Source organism: Euprymna scolopes, chromosome 3 (assembly GCF_053919585.1).
Source record: "Euprymna scolopes isolate OS-2025 chromosome 3, ASM5391958v1, whole genome shotgun sequence".
Classification (NCBI taxonomy): domain Eukaryota; kingdom Metazoa; phylum Mollusca; class Cephalopoda; order Sepiida; family Sepiolidae; genus Euprymna; species Euprymna scolopes.
This window is the reverse complement of record NC_136484.1, coordinates 52,564,870-52,591,929: the sequence shown is the minus strand read 5'-3', so window position 1 is coordinate 52,591,929 and position 27,060 is coordinate 52,564,870. Positions and strand designations below refer to the sequence as shown.

The following is a 27,060-nucleotide window of genomic DNA, read 5'->3' as shown; positions in this document are numbered from 1 at the left end:
TTTAATCCAAGGGAGGAAAATCAGGCTTGCTGGAGGATTAGGGATGAAATCATTAGCGATGTTCTTTTGTGGACGTAACCATTTTATCTTTTTTTTTCTTCCACAAATCAGTTCTTGTGTATATTACTTAATATCTGTAATTAACAATAACTTTCCAATATGGCTGCTAACACCAAATGGGGCAATAGCCATAATCATGTGATGCAGTGCATTTTTATTTCAAGAAGGGTTGGTGGTTGATAAGTGTTAATTCCTTTATCATACATTCTTAGACATCTTTTACTTGTATTAATAATCTCAAATTATTATGTCAGTAATTTATTATCTATGTGATAAATATGTTAAATAAATTCAGTGTGGACACCACATAGAACTTATATCAAGTAATGTGCCTATCATAACTTATCTGAGAATAGAAAGAGTATCTGTGATACTAGCCTAACTTGATGACGATGCCAATGCCGAATTTTGAATAATTTATTTGGATGATTTAGCAGTAAAAATGTTCTAAAATAAATGTAAAAAGAAAAGCCAATTTAAACTCTTATGACAAAAGATAAAATTTAGTTTCAATTTTTACATAGATCAATCAAGAAAATATTCATAATTTAATTAAATAGCACACAACTCTTGTCTGTAGTCTCAGACTAAAAATTTGTCATAACTGCATTGTGCTTATTTTAATTTAATAATTACAGTTGTTTTTCCAAGGTCAACTCGTAAATGTTTTACAATATTAATTTTGATAGTTGAAGATGTCTTTCGCTTTTTATTTGGCTGAATATCTTCTAATACTGCTACTGAGAATACTTGTACCTGTTAGATGAAAACAGTTCATCTAAATAAATATGGAAATATTTTTGTATTTAAAGGAAAGTAACTCCCTTTATCTTGCTTGCCTCAGATAGACTTATGTCCCTTGCATTGATTTTGAGAGAGTAGATTTCAATGGGCACAATTTGCACAGCACTCTTCAAAATATTATTATAAAAGTAAATTCTTTTGTCAGTTGTAAAGATATTTGTAATTGTTATGGTTGCTCTATAGCTAAGATTTTTCATTCAAATTCATTTTCATATATTTGTCCTTTCTGACAATATCACTTCAATAACCAACACGATCACATCAGTATCATCAAACAGTTTATACTAAAAAAAGGATGAGGATGGGAGGTGATTGGCTTCTTATAAAAACTTATAAAATTATGATTTACTAATTTCAGAGTCCAGGTTGGTTGCATGAAGGATTTTCTCAGTACCACTTGCAGCAGTAATCTTAGTTTTGTTTTCGACTCAGAAGGAGAAGATCAAGGTAACTATTTTATCTTTTTTATTTCTTCCACAAATCAGTTCTTGTGTATATTACTTAATATCTAATTAACAATAACTTTCCAATATGGCTGCTAACACCAAATGGGGCAATAACAATAATCATGTGACCTCAAGAAGGTTTGGTGGTTAATAAGTGCTAATTCCTTTTATTATCATGCATTCTTCAGCATCTCTTGTATTACTTGTATTAATAATCTCAAATTATTATGTCAGTAATTTATTATCTATGTGGTAAATATGTTAAATAAATTAAAAAGAATGTTTTGTAACTAATTTGATGTTATAATCATGAGGAAATCGTGTATATTTACAAATTTTTAGAGGAGGGCCAAAAATTTTAAATATCCTCATCAGGTAAAAGTTTGGCCCTTTCTTTAAGAAAGAGCTGATTAAAACGTAGAGGGTGTCTCAGAATAAATATGGTGGTCTATCTATACATTCATAACTTATAAAACAGACAAGAAAGATCAGGAAACTTTGAGTTTTCTAAAAGCTGAACAATTAAAATGAGTATTCATTATCCCTTGTTATCTCTATATATAATAAAATGACTGTAGAAATTCCCCTCTGGACCAAAGTATCTTAGGTTTGCAACAACAGATGCCATATACAAAGTCAGTACATCTAGGCAATAGCCGCTATCTTATGTAGTTTTTGAACACCATTTTTGACACATTCAGTCATGATAATAAAATGCTACATTGCATCCTACGAGCAACACCATCACAATCGCAAAATCTTTAGGGAAAGAAGTCCCTGTTTTTCTCTCTAAATATTTAGTACTACAACTGCTGCCAGTTGTCACCGGGACAAATTCTACACGTTCCACAGATTCTATGATTACACCAATCATAACTAACTATTACATACATAGACCTAACATAATCTTTCCAATTTCTGATTCATAAATAATAATGGCTGCCTTTCCAAAGTCTGTGGTCCTGGATATGACCTTAAACTATATCCGATGGTGAGGGCCCCAGCTTGCAGGCCTTATGGAGTGTGGAGCCACCCTTTAATTGCGATTGCTCCCAGGTCCACTCTGACCCGGAGTGGTAGCACCTGTTAGGGTCCCAACTATGGGTTAAATAGAATACGACTTAAAAAACAAATGTACTATATTAAAAAATCGTTCTTCAAAATCACCAGATTCGGCATTAAATAACCTGAAAAGAGTTGATATGCCATAAAACAACCAACCAACCAAAGTCTGTCCATTCTGATTGGCTGAGCTCTGAAAATTTTCATATTCCGGAATCCAATTCTTCCATTTATAAATGAACGGTTACTAAAATTAAAATATGGCGTCACTAAGAGATATTATTTCGGTTGGCGTCCAGTTCATTTAATCTTTAGGTTATTACAGTCATGTGTATACATGTGCTTAGTTGCTTTGAAACTGTCGGACTGCTGTTCCCTATTACTATGTGGAAACGGGTTACTCTTACCCCCCCCTCTCTTTGTGTATTTCCCTTCGCTAATTACTATAGTTCATGCATGCATGTGTTTGTGTGGTTGGTTCAGCATGGATCTGAACGAAAAAAAACTTTTGCTGTTAACATAATTGCAAAAAAAATTATAAATGTAAATAAAAAAAATACAAAATGCAGCTTTTCTTAAGAAAACTAAATATATATATTCAGTAAATTTACAATAGATTTTTATTTATTATTTCTATTTTTTCTGGTTTGTTTTGAAATTCATCTGTATCTGTTACTTTGCTCAGCTTCATCTGATAACTGCCGGTCACGCCTAAAGCATAATTAATGGAAAATCCCAATAGTCAGGGTCAAATTCTGCAAGTATCAAAAAAATAGATGTGGGGGGGTGTTCATTTTACAGGTAAGCTGATAAAAAGGGTGCTTCTTCATTATTGCAGTGAAATCCGACAATTGAAAAGTTGTTTTGTCATCTATGACTCCTCAGAGTGGCTGAATCTGATGAGTCGTAGACAATGAAACACATGTTTGTTCTAAAAGTATCGCAAACAAAAACAAATATATATACATACATATATAATCCTCATAATTTAGTCCAAATTGTTATAAATAAAAAGCTCAATGAAGATATTTTTGGCTTCAGAGCATATATACTAATTATATAAAGATATGCATACTAGGCATGAGATTAGTGGCAGAAGAATACCACTACAGTATTCACGAGGGAAGCTTATAAATTTGAAATGTGTTTCAAGCTACAGTTGTTGATCCTAATGTGCACTGCAAACAAGTTTGAGTCTAGATAATTCATGAGTTTATCATTCAATTGAACTTGTGTTGTTTTTTTTGTTTCTTTGTTTTTTTTTTGTTTTTTTTTTGTTTTTTTTTTTGTTTTTTTTGCCAATGTTAATGCTTCTATCACACATCCATTTGCAACAGTGTTTTTTAATTGCTGAAAAAATTAGAATATTTTATATTTTATTTTAATGTTTTGTTTATTTCCAAACAGGTGGTCACCATTTAGCATGTTGTGTTATTGTGGGATGACACACATGGTGGTTGAATGAACTATAAAAAGAGGTTAATAATTAAGAAACAGTGGGATTTAAATAACTATTCTAACAGACAATTTGTCAAAAACAAATGTAAGAAAGATATCTCAAACATAATAAGTGGTACTTAATGTAACATTATATCCAATGGAGGAATTGACATTAATAGCAAAGAAAGAATACATAAAACAGAGTTGACAGACAGTTACTAAATAAATCTGTCAATTGTCCTATAACACAATTGATAAATAACATGTATTTCCAGGGTAAACAAATATATATATATATATATATATATATATATATATATATATATATATAGATGAGAGAGAGATGTGTATATAAGGAATAATGTAAAGCAAATATGGCTTATTTTGTTATTAATGTTTTAGAAGCCAGATCCTAGGACAAGAGAGATTTTATAGGAATGACGTCAAAGTTGTAAAGGCCATACAATGATAAGTTAGGTAGGCAACATATGCTGAACTTGATGTCTAACTGGGAAAGCGGAAAGGGATCATTCTGAATTTGGCACATGAGTAGAATGAGTCTTTCTTAAATTTTAGTTTGTAGAGTGCATTGATAATTCTGAGCCAACACTGTTATATAAAGAAAAGTCATTTGATTCATTTTGATTGTAGAATTATTTTATTATGGCTTTTTTTTTTGTTGGGTACAACACAGGGCTTCTGTACTTTCAACCACCTCCAGCAAATCTCAACACAGGAAATCCAATACAAACAAGAAAATGTGCCACACTGATTAAATTAATAAAATAATCATATATTGTAGAGAAAGTATGAACACCCTTATTTTGTTTTTACAAGGAATTATTCCAAGAGCATATCAACAATAACAATAGGAGCATGGTAGAATACCAGTATATTTGGGTCATTCCCAATATACATTACAAGCCAATTATCAAAATTGTATCTACCTATTCTATTGTTCATTTGGCTGTTTGAGTTATTACTGAATATTTTTGGATAACCATTAAAAAACTTGAATACAAAATTTTATTTTAGTATAATTCTTCTTCTTATTAAAATATATCATTTTCCCATTTTTGTTGTTTCAGAAAATAAACTGATGAAGAGCATCAAAAGCAAATTGGATGCCGTGTCCATTCAAGGCAATGTACTGGGAACGTCGGAGAAATGGGGACGCAAAAAAAGTGTTGATCCCCGTAAACTGTCACGCAGAACATCAGTTCATGGAATCATCCGAAGATCACGCAGCATTCAGATCGACTCGGACAGCCCTGCAGGTATATCTACTTTTTTTTTGTTGGTCTTTGTTTAATTTGGCATTGCAGATGATATTCAAGTTCTAATATATTTGTTTAGAATGTAGACTTTTATCAGAAAGATTGCAAGATTCGGTGCTCTTCTAATTCGGAGGTAAAAAATGGAATTCACCCTTTATTTCTACAAATTAGAATTTATTTGGTTTCCAAAATCAGTCGATGACTTTTGCAGATAAATGTTTATTTAAAAAATTTTGTATTAAAATCCTATTGTCAAAGTTTTATCATCGTAACAGAAGGATATTATTTTAACATGTTACTGAGCTGAACAAATCAATTAATATTTGAAACCAATTATAATTGAACTCTTTTAGACAAAAACTTATTTTTTGTTAATAGCAAACTGGTTTTCAGAAACAAAATAGATTTTTTGTAGTCTGTAATTCGCAAACTTTTTGTGTTCAATGACTTCTAATTTCTCAAGTAATAGTCAAACTTTTTTCTTATCTGACTGTGTAACATTCTTTTTTTTAAAGATTTTTTTAAAAAATATTTCTTCTCCTGTTTTCCGTCATTTTCTCAAGTCTTTGAATTTTTTAAATATGCTGTTTTTCAAGTCTTTCCATGCTATGCTATTTGGTTTAAAAATTCCAACATAAACCTTTTAAAGACTTCCATTTTTTTTTTTTTTTTTTTTTTTACTTGGTGATTGCCAGTCTGTTGCATCATAGATGTTTAAACGGTAATAAATACACTCAAGATTTCAGTGTTGGAAATCAACTATATTTTAATTTATGAATAAACATATACATACTTTTATAATCTTTTTAGACTAGTTCGTTGCGGTAGTGTTAATCTCTCCACAACGTAAAGCAATTTTTTGTTCATAAACTTATTCAGTTTTCACACTTGATTTCCACTTGCAAAGTTTCCCTTATCATTTTTTTAGAATTCAATTTAACTAAAAAAAAAAAATATATTGAAAATACACGGAACAAAGAAATCATGTAAATTCGTTAAGCATTTTTATTTTTAATCAAGAAAATCAGATTTTATGAATAAACAAAAACGGACAGTCTCGTGCCATCATCTTGAAAAAGAAAACGAGACAATAGTTCAAACATGTGAGATCAGCCTTGTAATACTACCAATTTTAAATGAATCATGTTAAATCGTTTGAAAATGATTTTCTTTATAAAAATAAAGTGATTTGGTTAATTTAAATGATTTTTGAAATGTAACATTTCCGTTACATGACAATTTTTCTGTAGTTTTTTTTTTTTTTTAATTAGGTTGAATTCTAAATTGGAACAGTCTTGTTTTTTCTTCTTTGTTTCATTAAAGCCAAAAAAGTTTTTATGGATATAACATCTCATCATCATTATTGTTTACCTGCCTGTTTAAGAAACTTGGATGTGACACAAGATTTAGCTTATTACAGACTATGGTGATTACTAAGTAGTATCAAATTACCTATTAAAAAAACTGCTTCAGTCTAGGTAGATTTCTTCTACTGAGGCTAGAATAGATATTACAGATTAATTCTAGCCAAGGAGACAGATAAAAAATTATTTTATTTATTTTTTTTTTTTTTATTGTGTTTCTACCAGCATTGCTTCTGTACATATTTGATAGTGAAGTTTAGCAGTTTTGAATCAGGAGAAATGGGGGATTGTGCAAACCTTGCCTTACTATAAATCCTTTGTCTTACGTACACATTTTTTTTTTTTTTTTGTGTTTCTTCCAGCATTGCTTCTGTACATATTTGATAGTGAAGTTAAGCAGTTTTAAATCAGGAGAAATGGGGGATTGTGCAAACCTTGCCTTACTGTAAATCCTTTGTCTTACGTACACATTTTTTTTTTTTTTAGTTCATGTCTATTGAGACATGGAAAGGCTGATATACTCACTTTTTTACAAGATCAGACTTACTAACATGTTGAAAAGTGCATCCAAAGCCTGTGCACTCCTTTATGTGTGCCACACTTTTCAAGCTTTCCATTGTTCTGGTGTATATTGAATTGTACTGTTCATCCAGTCGATGATTTTTATTTTATTAACTTTGGGGCTTTTTTTCACCAATGGTGAAGCCTAGGTGAATATAATATTGATGAATTAAATGTAATAATAGAATTAATAACGTAGTTATAGAATTTATTAATAATTTAAAATAACTGATATTGTATTAAACTAATATTCCTAAAATTATAGTTTAACATAAAATTAAAAAATAATATTAATATCACATGTATTTCTTATCATTCTATACACTTGAAATAAATGGTATTTTGTTTGAGTGAATGTGTATATTCTGGCTCTGATTTCAAACTGGAAATCAGTGGTATCAAATGGTTAATCATTTCATTGCTGCATTCTGTCAGCTATATATATATATATCTTGCCTACAACCTCTTTCCCACAGAAGAGACGTTGCAAACCTGTCTCTGCTTTATCGTTATTTTCATTGCAAGTGCGCATCTGAGCTTCAATCTATGGTCTACCCTCGCCAAACTTTCATGAAAAACACTCGTCTGGCCGAAACCACTATCAATAATTTCCCACACTCTTTATTTGTGCCTAAACCTAAATGTAGATTCCACAAACAAAGCTTCTTTTTTAGAACTGCACGACTGTGGAACTCTCTTCCGATTGCCTGCTTTCCAGCTGACTACAATCTGATTGTCTTCAAGTCCAACATAAACAAGTTCTTGATGAACCGTCCCCCTAAGTAATCCAATTTACAAAATTCCCACTACTTATGTTTACCACGCTATAATCACATTGACTAATGTATACCCATTAACCCTTATCCTCGAGTAGCTTCCGACCTTGATAAGTGGTGATTCCTGTGCAAATATATATATATATATATATATATATATATATATAATCATTAGTAAACAATTCCAATACCAGTTGAACACATCCAAACTCAGGATTTGAAACCCGAATCTCTTACATGTGAAGCGAGTACCCTGCCACTTAAGCAACCACGCCACACACAAGAAAGTCTATTTGTTAACACAGGTCAAGCAAACCACAGTGAAATCTGACTGCTTTGTCTCAAACAAAGGCTGTAGTCATCCAACCACTGAGAACCCAAGTTAATGTCTAACAAGTAAGATTTTTTTGCACTCACTTGGACTGTCATCCAACAAGCTAACCTAGTGAGCAAATTAATATTAGAATTTTCAAAATGTGAAATGATTTAATTATTTCCACATTTACACACACATATATATATATATATATATATAAGTTATGGTACTTAAGCTACACAGAATTTTCCATGTTTCATCTCTGTATAGACTCTTTAGCCTAAAATTATAATATATTTAGGCATTTTACAGTGAAAATTAATATATAACGTATTATATCTCCTTGTAAATTCTGTTTGTATTTAGACAGAATTCTTTAATTTAAGCAAACATTGTTCAATATAATGGAATTTTTTTGTTTGACTATACCGTTTCTATTTTTTCAATTTTCTAATCTTTTTTTGTGTGTCAAAATCGAATAATTAGCCACAAAAATAACAGGCTGGTGCAATTCCAGAACATTTATAATTTAAATTTCAGAATGCCAGAATTAGCATCACAAGATAAATTGTATTGATTTAAAAGATTGTGTCACAAAAATGATTATTAGAAAAATTGTAAAAATAAGAAAAAGGTATAATCAAGCAGAGGTCTTCTGTTATGTTTTACAATGTCTTACGAATGAGACAGAATCATAAAAAAAAGTCTGCTACAGGAATAACTCAAGAGTTGCCAAAAGTACACCAAGAACTTCCATTGCAAAAAAACTGGAAGAATGGGCCGCCAACAAACAGCATTATTTTGGGGGTGAATTCCCTCAGGACTATATAAGTAAATAAGTCTCTACAGACTGGATAAAAAGAGGATGGCTCCACTGATCAAGTGAGGATTCTAATGGTTGCCCAAGATCAAGGCTTGATGACCAATGCTTTTAAAAAGATGAGTGGTCTCAGCAAGTGAAAGTTCTGCCACACAGAAGTACAGTGTGGGGGTCACCTAACATCTAGCTGTAAGGTTTTGGTGGGGGGATGACTACTATACAGTGCGACACAATGGAGTGTGTAAATATCTCCACTGGACAATCTGTAAAAAGCTGAATATGAAATGCAGCAGCAAGTCCTGGGAACATGTTTATCAGAAAGAACAGTTGGTAATAAGTCATACACCATTCACTATGACTATGCAATACCTTGAAGGCGGAGATATTAAACTTGACATAGTGATACGAGACCAGGAGAAAAAATCAGACTTAATAAAAGTTAGTGTCCCCAAGAGCTGAGAGTGAAAAGATAATGAAATATCAAGGTCTTAAATTCCCAGCTTGAACAAACTGATAACAAATAGAAAAATAAAGTAAACAGGTTATTTTAAATTCTACTGACCAAGTATGACGATTTTGTGTACAAACAACTGTAAATAAACATAATTAAATAAACAATTAAATAAACATAATTAGCAGGATTTTTTGTTCATGTTATTCATCAGAAGATCTTCAATCAAAAAAAAACTTTTTTCATGCATTTCCTACAGAAAAGAATTTCTTATCAAAGATTCCATTCATAGACAACCAGTCATTCTGTATGTATTTTTTGTAACACCGAGGCAACACTCGATATATCAGCTAGTATTATATATAACTTGATCATTCTACCATACCAGAAAGTATCTGAATTCTAATTCAATTCTCTCTATCTATATAAGAATCTGCTATGCCATAAGATGGAGAATTGCTGCCACATCTGGGAGATGCCACCTTTTTGGACTTGCTAGAATACAAAATCAACTTTGTGGTCTAATAAGGGAAGACTTATTTTCTCTACAGCCCATTTTTCACAGAAGAGACATTGCTACTCTTTCATTACTCTGTCATTAGCTTCATGAAAGATGTTTGGCTGAACTCTAATCTCTGATTCCTCGTTAGACATTTACAGTAAGAACTCCTCTTTCTATCACATCTGCAAAGAACTCTCATTTCTTTGTTCATTTGTCTAACATCCAATTTTTATGAATAAATTTTTCAAGTACTTCCTATCTGTGAAACACATTGTCACAAGATTGCTTCCCTGAGGAATACAACATGGTCTTATTCTTTATATGCTAATCATGAAAAGAGGCAATATTTTTTTTTTTTTTTTTTTTTTTTAATTAGAGTACCATATGCTCATTTATCACCATGTGTTTTATTAGCCACAAATACTTTAACAACAACACAATACTGACGGTTCTAGTGTTTATTTATCTCTAGCAAGAAAAACCTATCTTGAATCATAGTACCAAATTACCATTACTGTGTGCTCCAAATTTATTTCTCCCTCCACCTCTTTACAAACTGGTGAGAGACATGCATGCTCAATAGGCTCTTGAAACACCAACTTTAGCCTGGGAAAGAGGGATACTATCCTCTCAGTTCCATTAATGACATAACAGCCACACAAGACTTATTCTCTCCTTTCCATCTCTTCATACACATCACTATTTACATAAATCATATTGGATTATATTTTTTTAATGTATAAAGAAAAAAAAAAGTTGTTTTTTTTTCTTTTGTTTTAGAATGTTGGATGCTCATTTTTGCATTTGTCTGTGTTTTTTTTTCCTGTGTGTTTCTTTGCAATGTCATGGAAAAGTTCCTCATTTTTTAAATATGCCAATTTCAGGGTTGAATATTTCAATAAACATAAACTCTTGTCCAGTATATTGATACACTTTGACTGACTGGGATAGCTTCCATACGTTTATATCAGATCTATCTCTGCATCCCATGTTTAAAAAGAATGTGTCCTCTATAGTATCAGACCTGACAGAATGGTTAATTGTAGGTATAGACCGCTTCATACCCTTCAAAAAATTCCAGCAAAAACCTAACAGCCAGCCATGGTTCTCCCCAGTATGTGCTGCTGCCATTGCGCACAGAAATCACTTTTTCCATTGATTCCAACATAATAGATGTACTGAGACTAAAGCCGCTATTAGGACTGCCAGCAACCACTGTAAAAGAGTAATAAAGAACGCAAGAGAGTTGTCTGTTAAGTCCAAAGTAGCTGAGCAGCAGCTTGTTCCCACCAGTTTTGACAAATAGCAGACGAGGTCTTGAACAGAAGCGTATGCTCTATTCCAACCATCATCAATGGACCTGAGATAATCTTGTCAGCATCAGACAAAGCCAAACTCTTTGCCAAGAACTTTGCAATTAATTCTACCCTATGCAACCAAGACTTAAACCCCCCTCCACCTGTATTTCCTCCTGTATCAAAAAACACTGTGTGACATACAAATATCTGTGCATGATGTTGCCAAACTAATCAAAAACCTTGATTCCAGTAAAGCAACTGGCCCTGATGGCATTTCAATTATAGTGTTGAAAAAGCTTCAACCAGAAATAGCTCCCATACTTACAAAGCTGTTTAAGCATGGTCTTAAGGAGAATTGCTTCCCATCACCCTAGAAAATTTCATCAGTGTGCCCTGTATTTAAGAATTCAGGTGATCGGTCATCTTCCTCTCAGTACAGGCCAATAAGTCTCCTGTGTGTTATGAGTAAGTTGCTGGAATCTGTGTTAAATAGAAAAGTAATCAACCATCTCAGCAAAAATAACCTTATTAGTGGCACACAATATGGTTTCCATTCTGCTAGATCTACAGCAACGTGCTAACGGTTATATCTCATAGGATTAGTGAATCTCTTGATGGAGGCTTCCTTTCTAGAGTAATTGCTCTTGACATATTAAAGGCCTTTGATAGGGTATAGCATAAAGGCCTACTTCACAAGATCTCCAGCTACGGTATAGCTGGAAATATGTTAATTATTAAACCATTTCTCTCTGATAAGTTCATAGAAGTAATGGTTGATGGGAAGAAATCAGAAGCCCACAGTATTCATGCTGGAGTCCCTGAAGGGTCCATCTTGAGTCCAACTCTTCCTGATCTACATCAATGATCTCCCAAATCATATCCTAAGATCATTTGTAGACGTTTATGCTGACGATACTATCTATGGCAATACATCAAAGGCCGTAAATGACCAAGTTCTCTGATCCTCAGCACATGGTACAATGGGAAAAGAGGTGGCTTGTTACTTTTAATGCATCTAAAACCAAGCTTCTAGCTTTACATCAATGTTCTGATCCCCATCTGACATCAACTGAAACGAATGGCTCTCGTCTTAGGGAGGTTGCATGTTTTGACAAGCTTCTGGCTTGACCTTTACTCTTGATCTGAAATGGAACACATACATCAAATCCGTTGCCAAGGTCACTGCAAAAATGGTAGGATCCTTCTACCACCACATTAGATATCTCACTCCTGATGCAATTCTTTATCTATATGAACTCGGGTACATCCAAGGATGAAGTACTGTTGCCACATCTCGACAGGAGTTGCTAGAAAGACCTTATCTTGCCTTGACAGTTCAAAATACACTTTGTAGCCCTTTTCTCTTCCCTGCAACCTCTTTCCCACAGAAGAGATGTTGCAAGCCTGTCTCTGCTTTATTGTTATTTTCATGGCAAGTGTTCGTCTGAGCTCCAATCTTTAGTCCCCCTCACCAAACTTTCGCGAAAAACACTCGTCTAGCTGAAACCACTGTCAATAATTTCCCCCACTTTTTATCTGTGCTGAAACCTAAACGTAGATTCCATGAACAAAGCTTTTTTCCTTAGAACTGCACACCTGTGGAACTCTCTTCCGTTTGCCTGTTTTCCAGCTAACTACAATTTGGTAGTCTTCAAGTTCAACGTAAACAAATTCTTAATGAACCGTCCTCTTAAGTAATCCAATTTTCCAAATTTCCACTACTAATGATTATTACGATATTATCCCATTGACTACTATACACTCAATAACCCTTATCCTTGAGTGGTCTTCAGGTCTTGATAAGTTGTGATTCCTATGTAAAAAAAAAAAAAAAAAAAAAAAAAAAACTTATTTGCAAATATAGTCTAATAACATTTCATTAAACTATATTGGCAAATTAAAAAAAAAAAAAACATAGCTAGAAATCCTTAGTATGATCCAGCAACATTTTCCAGCATCTTTGGTTCCAAAGCTGGATTGAAAATTTTTCCAGACCATCTGATTTCACCTTGATAATAATTCCTCAACACACTCCTAACCCATTAATTATAAATGTGCCAAATTTCTAAACTGTAAGTGAAGAAAAAATCAAATTAATATATGAATGTTTAACACCACACTTTCTACTTCAAACTATCACTAGGGTTAAATTTAAACAAAATAAGATAGAATTTAAAAATAAAGGGAAATTTCAACCACTAGGTGCAGTGTGAACAGATCAATAGTATATTAAACACAGAGACAGCGAGATTATTAATTTTCTTCTCGTGATTTTGTTCAGATTAAGAGGTAGCAGACTATTAGTTGCTTTAAAATCGGTGTAGCATCTGTATGAAAACTTATAAATGAAGTAAAACCTTGTTATCAAAATGCGCTTTTATGATTATCAGGAGATTCACACCTAAAAATTGGCCTATTTAAAAAAACTTTTCAAAAAATGAAGTACTTTTTTTTATGATGGGTGAATATTAAAGAAGCATTTATCTTCTGTCATCACTTTCTTTCCCTTTACTTATTTAGTTTAGAAAAAAAATTATTATTCCTTATTAATAATGCCAACTCTTTTCCTTCCTCCAAATTTTTACTCTATAAAATCCAAGTGTATCAAATGAAAAGAATGGGTTTTTTTTCCTCTAATCATCTGTTGTGATACTCTTAAAGTAGTTTTAGTTTCATAATACCGCATGATTTTGTTTTGAATGGCCATTGCTTTACAACTGATGACCTGAACAATAACTAAATGGAGATTTATTATTATAACTAGTCAGTTAATGATGGAGTAAACTCGGGAAAGTAGAAAAAAGTATAAATGCACGCGGTGTAGAATGGTGTTGTAAAAGGTCTTATATAAGAAGGGGTAAAATTTAAGCTACTTCCTCTGTAGGTTATGTCGATGAAGATGGCGCTTCTAGGAATAAATATAATGTTTTAATATTACGGAATAATGTGCCTGTAATGGAGTTCTGTAGTTATATATGGTAATGGCTAATGGCGTAAACATAATGAATTTTTATATGCCATCTGTTGGTGTAAACCTACGGTATTTTGGTGCAGAGCAGAAAAACTGCGCCTCTTTTATTATATACAAGAAGGTAATAATTCTTTGAATCAATCTCTTTAGTTTCTAATAAGGAAGAGATCTGAAAGATACTCAACTGTGATTAGTTGATCAGATCATGTGACTGGAAAAAGATTTCAAAGGCAGTTAAGTGTTGGAACATATTGCTGCACAGAAAATTATTAAAAATAGAGCTGACATGACTAAAGTTATGAATTTGACCAAGTGTAAATTTTATGGAGTTAAGATATTTTTCAAGGATACTAAAATGATCTCAAATGTTGTGAATCTGTTCATTCAAACCCGTATCGCAAAGGAGGAAAAGAATGTGAAAAAAAAAAAAATAATAAAGTGACGTCTTTGCTGTTGTGCCTATCGCCTAACCAGAAGTGGCAAAGGTTAAAATTAAGGCTAGTCAATCGAAAAGAGGGGATGACTTTTGAAAATATCAACGAAAAAAGCAACCCCTCCCTGTAGAAAAGTGCCCAGTTGAATGTGAAGGAATTAATGTTTTTAGCCAATTTTTTAGAATTTACCCAGAAAATCCATTCTATTACTTTTTTACTCATGTCATGTTTAATGTTTGTGCAAAATTTCAAAAAATCCCAAGCATAGTTATTGAGAAGTGTAGACGGATGAACAGACAAAGGGACAATTTACAGGTCCACCCTCCTTTTGTCGGGGGGGGGGGGCAACAATTTTAAAACTATGAAGACTACAACCTTCCTTTAGTATTGACTCCACTCTACCTTTTGGAAATTATGTGAGCGTATTTAAAATTTCATAATGTGAAGTTTGTATCTGGAATAACAAATTAAATAATTCTGTTACAATGCAATTTTCTTTAATATAATTTAATCTCCAGCTTTGCTATTGTTTTTATATCCGGGCAAAGTAATGTCATTGTGCATTTGTTATGGCAATCCACATTCTTTTGTTTCATTAAACGCTGGCTTTACAGATGGAAACAGTAGTAAGTCGAGCAGCCCTGGTTCTCCCAAAACCCCAAACGGTAAGTATGCACTCAGTTTAGCTTCCTATGCACATATTATTGACTTCTTCTGTTGCATATCTTCTTTGGATTGGTGGTAAGTATGCAACTCGATCTGTCATGAAAGCCTTTGTGTGATGCTGCCACTTATAACAATCATAACCCCACTAATTAAAACCTACCAAATTAATATATAATGTGTGTTTAATAATTTAGGGGGGGGGGATTTATAATTCCGTCAAATATGCTGCTCTTTATTTCTTACTTCTTTTGTTTTTTTATTTTTTGTTGTTTTTATTCATTTTCTATACTTTTCATTTTTAAAGTTCAGGAATTATTAGTCTTAATTAATTATTAGTCTTAATTAATTAATAATTAGTCTTAATAGCTGATCAGAGATCAAGTGAATGACTATAAAGACTGAAAATCTGTATGTGTCAAGTTCGAATCCACTACTTTCCATAGCATTTTTTATTTGTTGATGTTGGCAACCATCATGTGGTACTTTCTCTAAGTACGTGATTCTAGAATCTGGGAAACCAATGCCAACAGCAGAATCATGCCAGTGAAAAAGAAGTTGTTAATTCATATGAATTTATTTTATTTTGTTTGCTTGTAAAATTTTACTTTGGAAATTTGTTACATGGCATTGTTATAAATAAGTAAAGCGTAAGTTTTTTTTCTGTTTACGTTTCTTCATCATGTTACAATGACACACTGGCATCATTGTAATATGCCCGATTATAAGCTAATAGGATCATTAAATTTATCTCCCAAATTTATTGGAAAGTTAAATTTGATATTGTTATAGGACTTTGTTTTCAATTTTCAGGCATACAGACACCAACCACAGTTATAGTTTAAAACATACCAAACATATTGAATTTTGGCATTTAATTTCTGTCAATATGTTAAATATGAGAGAAGAGCTTAAATATAACAAAAGTTTTGATTTGTTAAAATCATATGATGTAAAAAAAAATTTTTTTAAACAGCAGTTAAGTTTGTTGGTGAGTCAGCATTAGGAACACGTATTCCATTAAAGGAAATGGGTGGTGTAACCTACTTTTTTACTGTCTTTCCCACATTAGATGTGGGTTGTATGTTGGTCATTATGGTTATCAAAGTTAATTTCTCTCAGAAAAAATTCACTCAAAACAATCATAGTGAAATTTAAAACAGTTTTAGTTGGATTTACTCCCTGATGCCAACCTGTTACAGATCCGGGATCTGTATGCCTTATCAAGACACAACTTCCAGGGTCAACAATTCTCACTTGAACCAATGCGTTTTTTCCTGATATCACCTTAGAATTAAATCCTGAATCTTTCAATTGCTTTCTAATCTTTTCTACCATCTTTCTGCTGATGCTGAGGGAGTCTGAAATCTCTTTGTCTTTTCAGCACAGATTCCAAAGAGAACCCTATTTCTTCCACAAATATGGAAGTTCAGAATTGTCCATGATTAATTATTCTGTAAAAAAAAAAAAAGAGAATGAAAATATAGTCATTGTTTTCATCAAGATTATTGTGTTAAGAAAACAACTATAACCTATAGCTAAGCTTTAATGCACTAAATTAACTCCACACACACCTATGGAATAGAAACAATAAACAAATGTTAGATGCATTGTGAAACCACCAATATTAAATAAACATGCAATTACATCATATTAAAAAAAAAAAACTATATCAATGCATAACAGTAATACCATTCATCAACTTGTAACAACATATCCAACACTATCACAATAAAACATCCTTAGGTCCAAAGTAGTCAACTAACATAAACTAAAAAAAAAAACAGTGTTGCCAATATATAATCTCTATCTCTACTGTTATATAAAAGGAACTTTGTCTGTGTGTGAGTTTGTTCCCTATAGACTCAGAAACGACTTCATTGATTTTTATGAAATTTTACACAAAGGCACTTTATGTAACTGACAGTGTTCTTCGATAGGTTTTGTATCAGGATGTCTTCGATAAGTATCGATAATCAAAATAATCGATGAAAGAATAAACAGCCTAACATCACGAGTGCATCTGAGAAGTTTTATTATCACACAAGCCAAAAGGCTCAACATATAAAGTCAACAGTACGTTCTTTGATATGACAGGGGCACATTCGAAATAAATGTTCTTTTTTAGAGCACAATTGAAGTATGATACATGACTTTTGCATTTCAAACTTTAATTCAAGCCATTATATATAAAAAAAAAGAAGAAATTTATAAAATTAATAGCAGGTTCTCTACAGTGCAATGTAGACTACAATGTATTGTTAACTAAGTCACTGTGAGAGGCATATGAGCTTCCTCTTAGTGCACTGTGATGGATTCTCAAATAGAGCAGGCAATCAATCAATTTGATTGAAAAATGGGCGATTTCATAGATTTTGATGACAATAAAAATATGGGAGTGTGAAACATTCGTTGATCATCATTCAATTCCAGGTAAAGTCAGGTCCGGTCCTCCTGCTAATACAATATAAATTTAATATAGTACATTTTACGGTTGAATTTATATTACAGAGATAAAACTGACAACCAAAGTAAGAAAAATTGCAAACAACTATAATCTGCATCCTGTATGTAAATAAATCCTGACTACATTTTTACAAATTATTTTGATTGAATAGAATTTTTATTTTTGCGTGAAAAAATATATTACAATTTTTTTTTTTTTCTTAATTCAATTCTAAATTTCATTAAAAATGTATAAAAAGTGAATCAAGAAAAATTAATATAAAAGTTCTTGTTCTTGTAATGCAAAGAAAAAGTATCCTTATTTTGTTGTTTGGAGTAATAAATTGCATTTACATGCTAAGACAATGTATGAAAAAAAAATCTTATAAGTAGTGGTGTTATTATTAATAACAAAAATAAATTTTCAACAATAAAGATATGTTTGTTCAAATTACATAAATGATGCTGATTTCAAATAAATTAAAAAGGAGTAGAACTGTTAAGTGTTCAAATGTATATAAATCATAAAAATTATGAACAAAGAATGAGTAATTAGTAAAAATGCATATATGAAATTAAAAAAAAAACGTTTACTGAAAATGATTTATTCAAAATGAATATATTTGTATATGGAAAAATATTTTGAAACCAAGTCAACTTGAAAATATATGTAATTTAGAAGGTAAGACATTTGAGTAAACTCCTCTCTTACAGCTGTAAGCATAATTTGGATACTACATCTATACTTGGTTTGAATTTGGGACACATTTTTTTGTAAGAAAATCAAATTGAAACAAATAGCAAATAGTTGCAGAAGATATAAAAAAAAAAATAAAAACAGTATATCATTTCTTAGTATGTTTAAAATTTTGTTTTCCCGAGACTGATATTCTTTCTATAACAACACCCAATCATCAATTAAACAAAAAGACTAATTCAAATCTTTCCATTCCTCATATTCTCATTATTAATCAATATTTTCTTTTCTTTATTATAACACAACTGCTTTACTTTCTTTCCAGCATTTTGTTTTACTATAGTTAAAATATTTTTAGTAAAATTACAAAAGGCAAAAATATCAATGTGAGGGAGATGTATACATGATCTGATCCCTACCTCCAAAATTTATTTAATTTAAAAAAAAAAAAAAAGCAAAGAATTTTTTAAAATATCTGATTACAACAGATTAAGCGCTAAATTTTCAAATTATAACATTTTTTTTTTTTAATTAAATCATTTTTAGCAGGGAGTTCCATTTGCTATGTTAGATGATCCTTTGGAATTCGTATTTCATGAGGACTGTTTCACTACCCTCTAAAACATTTGAACAACAAATTGTTAAAAAAAAAAAAACTTTTTTTTTTTGATTTTTAGAGAAGTGTTCAATTTGATAATATAATGTAAACTGATCTCCTTGCTCAAAATTCCACAAAGATGTTTGTAAACAGAATTATTTTGGCCAAACACCAGTCGATAAAAAACATCAAGTGACGAGGTGGGAACATTTTACTACAACCTCATAAAAAACTGCACCTCCATGTTAAAAATTGAACTTAATTTTTTCAAACGTTATTCTTTATGATTTGAAAATCTGATGCTTGATTAAAAAAAATGATTAAATTATGATTATTAAATCAAACAATAATTATAGAAAAGGGGATGTGCCATGTATAAAAAATTAAAAAATATTTTAATATTTTCATTATCAAAAGAAACAAATGATTTACAAATTATGTGGAGGTTCCGATTGATTATAAATTGCATGTGAAGCTTGAATTTCTCTCATTTTTATTATCAGTCTCAAAGAAAATCTCTGCATCTTGTTTTTTATGCCAATATTTTCAGTCTGTCTATTGTTCCTCAGAATATTTTTATTTTTTGTCTACATATTTCTTCTGCTTGCTTATTGTAATTGTACATAACTTTTATTTATCCACAACAGTAAAAGTTTTTTTTTTTTTTTGCAAATGTATTTTATTTAATTTGTAATAAAATTAATATATGTGCGCCTGTGTTCTGTTGATTGATAAGAATAATGAATGTGTAGATTTTGAGACATTGCAATTGTGTTCTAACAAGTCATATCAAAATTTGAGTTCATTTGATGAGAGCTGGGCAAAATCTGATTGGTCATGATTGTCACATGACCAATTGGGTTGAAAATTAACTAAGATCTTTGTAACCAAATAACTTAAAAGAATTAAGATTTAAATGCAAGATGAAGAGGGATGAAAAATAGGTCCTACAACCTTTACAGTTTGGTCATGGGTTGGAAGGGGAATTTTCATTTTAGCTTTTTTGTTTACAGATGTGGCATACGTTGTTCTGTACAAAAATTACTATTGTTAAATTGTTCATACAATATCTGTTCCAACTTTTAGAAAATGACAACTGTTCATGAGACAAAACAAAGACATGATATATTATTCATTTATATTGCTAAATGATACAAGTTTAAAGTTTAGAGCACTTCAATGAGGAAATGGCTTATTGCAGGATTAAGTCTGCAAGTAAAAAATGTTGAACCAATTTAAGAGAAAAAATTCCCAAATAATGAAAGGTACAATGAATGCCAACAATCTTAATGATTTTAAAACTGTCCTAACCAATTCATATTCTGGGTTGTTCATGTCTAGTATATAATTCTCCGAAGCATGAAATATATTTGAAACCTTTAACTTCCTTTATGTCATTTCTTTGTATCTAGTAAATATTATTCGTAAGTATATTTCTGGTGCTACCAGGTTAGGCTGTCTGAAGATATAAGCTTCCTGGCTTAAATGCACTAAACATTGATGTTTTGGTTCTCATGTAGGAGACATCTTCCTGGACTACTTTTGCTTCTTTTCACTCACATGCCCCTATTCCAAATTCGTAACACCAGGCCGATGTCAGCGGACATTTTTTTTTTTTTACCAATAGTCATTAACAATGTTTGTTTTTTTAATGTCTAACATATTTAAAACTGATATAAATTATTGCACAATAAAAATAATTCAATTAAAACAAAAATCATTTTTCTAATTTCGAATTATTTAATCAAGTAAAAATTCCATTTTTTTCACTTGATTACTAAATTTAAAAAGTTATTCTAGCAAATTACCTATTAATTTAATAAAAATATCATAAAAACTGAATTTAACTTGAAAATACTATGAAAAAAAAAGCCTTATAAATTTAGTAATCAAATTAAAAATAGCAGTTGAAATTTAAAAGGCTGTTTTTTTTTTTGTTTTTGTTTTTTTTTCATAGTATTTTCAAGTTAAACTCAGTTTTTATGATATTTTTTTATTAAATTGTTAGGTAATTTGCTGGTATAACTTTTAAATTCAGTAATTATGTAAAAAAAAAAAAAAAAAAAAATGGAATTTTAACTTGAATTTGAGATAAGAAAAATGATTTTATTTTAATTTAATTATTTTTATTCTGTAATAATTTATCAGTTAAAAATGTTAAACATTAAAAAAAAAAGTTGTTCAAGACCGTTTTAGTAGGAAAATAAGTCCACTGATATCGGCCCACTGCTATGAATTCAGATTATGTGACTGATAAAAAGCAAAAGTAGTTTAGGAAGACGTCTCCTACAGGAGAACCAATGTTTTTCTTTCTTTTCACTTCAAAAAACTCAGTCATGTTCAGCAAAGTCAAAAACAAAAGCAGCAAATTTTTTCTAAAAAAAACAGTTAAACCAAACACCATAAATAAATATTTAAATATATAAAAAAAACTTCAAGCATAAGTTTTTTACCAAAATAATTGTATTTGGCATTAATTAACCTGAAAATGGCTGATATGCTGTAAAAGAACCAAAAAAAAAAAAAGAGCATATTACAGACTAGAACGTTTTAGCACTGATCAATTTTGAATATAATGGCTGATTTGATATGAACTGTAGATGTTACTGTATTTGCTGAGAAATGGGCAACATTATTCAACCATTTATATTATTTACATATTTTTGACTATTTTCCTCAGATTGGTTGTTGACTACTGGACACTTGGCCAAGTGGATAAAAGCATTGGTTATTCTAAAATTAATTCTACCTTGTGATTGTGAACTCGATTTCTGCTGAATAATATTAAAAAAGCGTTAATACTTGATTGCTAAAAGACAGAATCACAGCAATGTACCTGTAAATAAATAAAATAAAGAATTTAAATTCTTTAAAACATTAACCGGGTGCTACCAGGTCAAGCAGTCTGAAGATACTTGCTTCCTGGCATAAAATGTGCCAAACATTTGTTGTTTTTTTCCCTATCTCTTTGCAAAGCTCAGTCATGTTTTGCTAAAATAAAAACAATTTTGCTCTAGAAAACAAACCAAACCCCATGAATCAGTATTTGAAGATATAAAAAAAAACTTGAAGCATAAAACTTTTACAAAAATGACCAGATTTTGGCATTTAATTTAATTGAAAAGGATTGATACGTTGTAAAACAAGACAACCAAACCAGAAAAACACCAACTTCATCAAAAAGCATCTGAAGAAGGCTAGAGGGTACAACAGTCAAAACATTGTAAACATCTAACATATAAAACTATTTTGTTGGCTTTTTAAAGTCAGACTGAAATAACATTTAAGTTGATAACTCCAACTTCTGACAAGCCAGTTTTCATTTGTTATTTTTGCACCATATCATTAGCAATATGATAATGTACTTTGCAACAATTTATTTTAAAACTACTTAGTCCAGCTTAGACGTCTGCTAATATGAAATTTAAAAAATATTTACTTAAAAGTAAAAATCAGCAATGGAGAAAACTTATTTTAAATTGAAGAGTATAATAGAAGTTTTCTACCTTAAGTTAAAACATATTCAAACAGATAAAAATTAAGAACTAAAATAACTTTGCTGTACCCTGGACAATGCTGGGTTGATAGAGCTAGTAACAACTAAGATGAAGACAACAGTTGGAAACCTGTGAATAATTAGAATGACTTTGTATCGGAAACATTGTTGAATATTATTCAGCTATAGAAATTGTTTTAAGGTCTAATATAAAATCTTATAAATCAACAACCATCATCAATGAAAATCAATCATTTGCAAATCTGCTGAATATGAAAGATATGAACAACCTTTGAAAATCAACTTTTTAAACCACTTCTCAAAACTCATTTGATAATCACAAATTCACAAAAACACACCTGAATTCACACAAATCTTATATTTTCTCTTGCATTTATTATTTTATGTTGCATATTTTTGTTAATAAATAGTGACCTCCATCCCCCTGAAATGTCACCCATGGAATTGTTAATAAAATCTACAATCCTTGGTGCAATCCAACCCTATTTGGTATAAATAAACTTAACTTTATGTCTGACTTGTCCACTAAGTTTTTTTTCATGAACCTTCAACATTCTTTATTTTATCAATGTTAAGCCCACCTGAATATTATGTTTTGCTATCTCCTGTTAGACCAGATTGCGCACTAACATGAGCATTCCCACACCAGTTTTTTTAGCCTTACTACTTCCATATTGGCTCATGACGAATTGGAAGCGCGTGTTTTGTTTGTGACATCATCACTAGTAGATTGCCCTACAGGGTTAATGGTCACCCTTTATCTAGTTTTGTTTTTCAGTAGAGCTCCTCTTTTCTTAGGTGTATTGCCTTTACCATGGCTAGGGAATTCCATAATATTGGAGGGAGGCTAACCGGTCCTACCATACCTAAGGGTTAGCTGGAACTGTTCAAGGGATGGGCGTTCAGCTCCCTGAGGTATTATGCATACCTAGATTCACAGAGCACCTAGTATTTCATTGCCTACTGATAAGGCAATTAGCAAAGTATATTCATGATTGAAACATAGTGAACAAGTCGGGCATAGAGTGAAGTTTATTTGGACAAAGTATGGTTAAATGGCAGACAGATGTGAATTCTATTAATGATTTCATGGTTGTCATTGATGGGGCGGGCTCACTTTGTATAATGTTATTACACTTATGCTTTTATTGTTGCATGTGATACTGAACAAATTTCACCAAACATTTATGCCACATTTTTATTTTAAAGATCAACAAAATTGATTTGACCAAATGATTGCATATTTTCTTTATCTATTTATCATATAAATATTTCTCCATTTGTTTTAAGTAATTTTAGTACAACTCAGAAGTGGGTAACTTTTTCAGTTTTTTTTTTTTTTTTAGTTTTTTATCAAAACCAGAGATCACTCAAAAATAAGGGTTAATGAAATAGACAAAGTTAAGTGAATGAGGAAGAATATTTTGAAGAACATCTGCTATCAATAAGCTTCAATCAAATATGTTTCAAAATCTGTATTGTTTTATAAAGATTGTACTTCAAAAAATTAGTATATGAAATACTAAAGTTAACTAACTTTTGAATTATTTTCTTGTGACTGCTTTCCCTTTTATTCGTTGGTATTGTAAGGTTAACATAAAATATAAAACCATAACCAAGTTATATCCCCTGAATCATACTGAGCCACAAGAGTGTACTTTTCTATTCAAAATGACATAAATACTAGCTTCAACACTTGTGTTACTATAAAACGAAAAAATCGGAATATCAACTATTCAAATTTTATAACTTTTATAACATTAATAAGAATAAGATTTATTCTGCAAAATTTGGATCCATTCAGAAAGCCACACATAAATGGTCAAGAAGTCCAAAGGTTCCTCACCCATGACTTAACTAGTTAATGGGGGCATAAATGAAGTAATGGATACCAGTGCAGACTACAGAATTGGTTAATCAGACTTCAAATACAGTTGAATCTAATTTATCCAATTAGATTGTAATAATGTTAAAGGCTTTACAGCAGAGTTTCCTTCTCATAAATGGGTTTCATATTCCTAGCTAAAGAGCTCTATCTAACCCGGTTTTGAAATTGGTGATCCTTCTCCAAAACTACTGTGTTCTGTCAGCCTGAAGGAAACTTGTTATAAAGCATCAGTAATCCATTTTTCGCTTCTTTTCCTGTCTGTTCCAAATATTACCATTACGAGAAATAAGGAGCTGGATTTAGTTGTCAGGTTTTTTGAAATGCTTGCTCTAAGTTCTCATTTGCTATTTAAATCTACTAAATAATATATAATGCATTTAGCTTATTGGGAACTTTACTGCAGTTTCATGGTTTCTCCATTCTTCAGAAGTGCCTATTTACTTGCCAACTTAAAGTAAAGTTAGACATAAAGTTGGGTTTTAATGTGACAAATATCCAGATCCTCAAAAAATGGCACTCTGGATTAGCACAAAAGTAAAAATTACCTCAGTCAAGTGTTTCTGCTCCTCTAAGAACAGAGCAAGTATTACATTTTGGAAGAATTATTTATTTATGAAAATATAAAATGAATTACACACTAGGCTATCCAAAGTATTAAGGAGGGGGGTGTCTACGATCATCCTTGCTACTGTATCTTATATATATCTATGATTTTCATAGCTAGAATCTTCAATCACCATAATATTATATTTACTCCAGGGGTCCTAAATCGATATATTTTTTAATGGTATAAAGCTCTATGTGTAAAGAAATTGAGTCTTTTAATGTACAAATTTGACTGTCTTGATTCAGCTCGGTTTCTGAATATTCGAGAGGTTGATTTTTATGTTTTGGAAAATGTATGCTGCAGATAAGGAAAAACAATTCTAATAGATTTATTTGCATCTGTAAAAGAAAAAAGTGTTTTTATTTCTTCTTATTGAGATGTTTTTAAAGAACAGTCCATTGTATTTTTTAGAATTTCAGATTCCACAGCATTTGAAGCTTGGCGTAGATCCTGCTTTTCTCTCTCAGACTGTCCAAGGGTCTCCAAAAATGAGCAGGAAAGTGAAGGGTTCTGCTGAAGAAGCAAGCAAACAATTAATAAACATGTTTGGTTCTATCGACATCAATGAACTCCTTGAAAATTTAAAACAGTCAGAGAGTATGCACGAACAGGCCGACATCATCCATTACCTTTATATTGCAAAGTAAGTAACTTAAATCCTTATCAATTAATACATAACTTTAATTTTTTTTTTCTTTTTTTTTTATGGAAATTATTCCAGACAAGGCATGAAGCCACTTGATGTAAAAGGTCAAAAAGTAGCAAACAATAAGTGTTATATGAATAGATTCTGATTCAGAAAACAGCATTTCTTTCTATTTTATCGGAAATATCACTCATAGAATGTTGATGACTAAAGGACAAAATATAGAAAGGAAGAGTTACGAAGTTGTTGAAGGTTCACATTCTACTGTTTACATTTAAAAATGATAACTCAGAAGTTAATTTTAGTAAATTGTCTTCTGAGAAGATCTGCTTTCAATATCCATTTTGGTTTTTTTTTTTTGGTTTTTTTACATAGGCATCACCACTTATCAAGGCCCAGAAACCACTCGAGGATAAGGGTTAAGAGGTGTCAATTGGACAATATAGTAATCGTTAGTAATGGAAATTTGGTAAATTTGTTAACTTATATGGAACAGCTCATCAAAAACTTGTTTATGTTGGACTTGAAGACAGTCAGATTGTAGTCAGCTGGAAAGCAGGAAAACGGAAGACAGTTCCACAGGCGTGCACTTCTAAGAAAGAAGCTTTGTTCATGGAATCTACGTTTAGGTTTAGGCACAGATAAAGAGTGAAGGGAATTATTGATGGTGTTTTCAGTTAGACGAATGTTTCTTGCGAAAGTTTGGCGAGGGGGAACCATAGTCAAGCACTTGCCATGAAAATAACGATAAAGCAGAGACAAACTCGCAACATCTCTTCTGTGAGATAGAGGTTGCGAGGAAGAGAAAAGGACATCTCCTATGAGGCTACGAAGTCTATTTTGAACTCTATCAAGGCAGGACAAGACCTTTCTAGTAGCTCCTGCCCAGATGTGGCGACAGTACTCCATCCTTGGACATACCTGGCTCTTATATAGATAGAAAATTGCATCAGCAGTGAGATATCTACTGGATTGATAGAAGGATCCCACCATTTTTCCAGCAGCCTTGACAACGGATTTGATGTACGTATTCCATTTTAAGATCAGGAGTAAAGGTCAAGCCCAGAAGCTTGTCAAAACATGAGGCCTCCCCAAGACAAGAGCCATTCATTTCAATTGATGCCAGATGGAGATCAAAGTGTTGATGATGTAAAGATAAAAGCTTGGTTTTAGATGCATTAAAAGTAACAAGCCACCTCTTTCCCCATTGTACCACTTGCTCAAGATCAGAGGAGAGAGAATCGGAGAGAACTTGGTCGTTTATGGTCTTAGATTTGCTATCATAGATAGTAGTGTCATCAGCATAAATGTCTACGAATGATGTAAGGATGTGATTTGGAAGATCATTAATGTAGATCAGGAAGAGAGTTGGACCCAGGATTTACATTCTATTTACAGCCATAAGCTCCCGAACATA

The 27,060-nt window shown here is 31.4% G+C and overlaps 1 protein-coding gene across 12 annotated transcripts in view; it reads left to right on the top strand.

Annotated features, from left to right (window-relative positions):
* The window catches only part of LOC145254914 (putative phosphorylase b kinase regulatory subunit alpha), a 179,214-nt gene that overhangs the window by 85,441 nt on the left and 66,713 nt on the right, over positions 1-27,060 (top strand). For 10 of the 12 annotated variants that reach the window (XM_080113903.1, XM_080113909.1, XM_080113906.1 and 7 more), the window contains exons 18-21: positions 1,223-1,311; positions 4,901-5,089; positions 15,197-15,247; positions 25,409-25,640. In XM_080113903.1, coding sequence (XP_079970029.1) covers positions 1,223-1,311; positions 4,901-5,089; positions 15,197-15,247; positions 25,409-25,640 — 561 coding nt within the window. The remainder of the gene's footprint in view (positions 1-1,222; positions 1,312-4,900; positions 5,090-15,196; positions 15,248-25,408; positions 25,641-27,060) is intronic. The other 2 variants (XM_080113908.1, XM_080113910.1) reach the window with 1 other exon arrangement.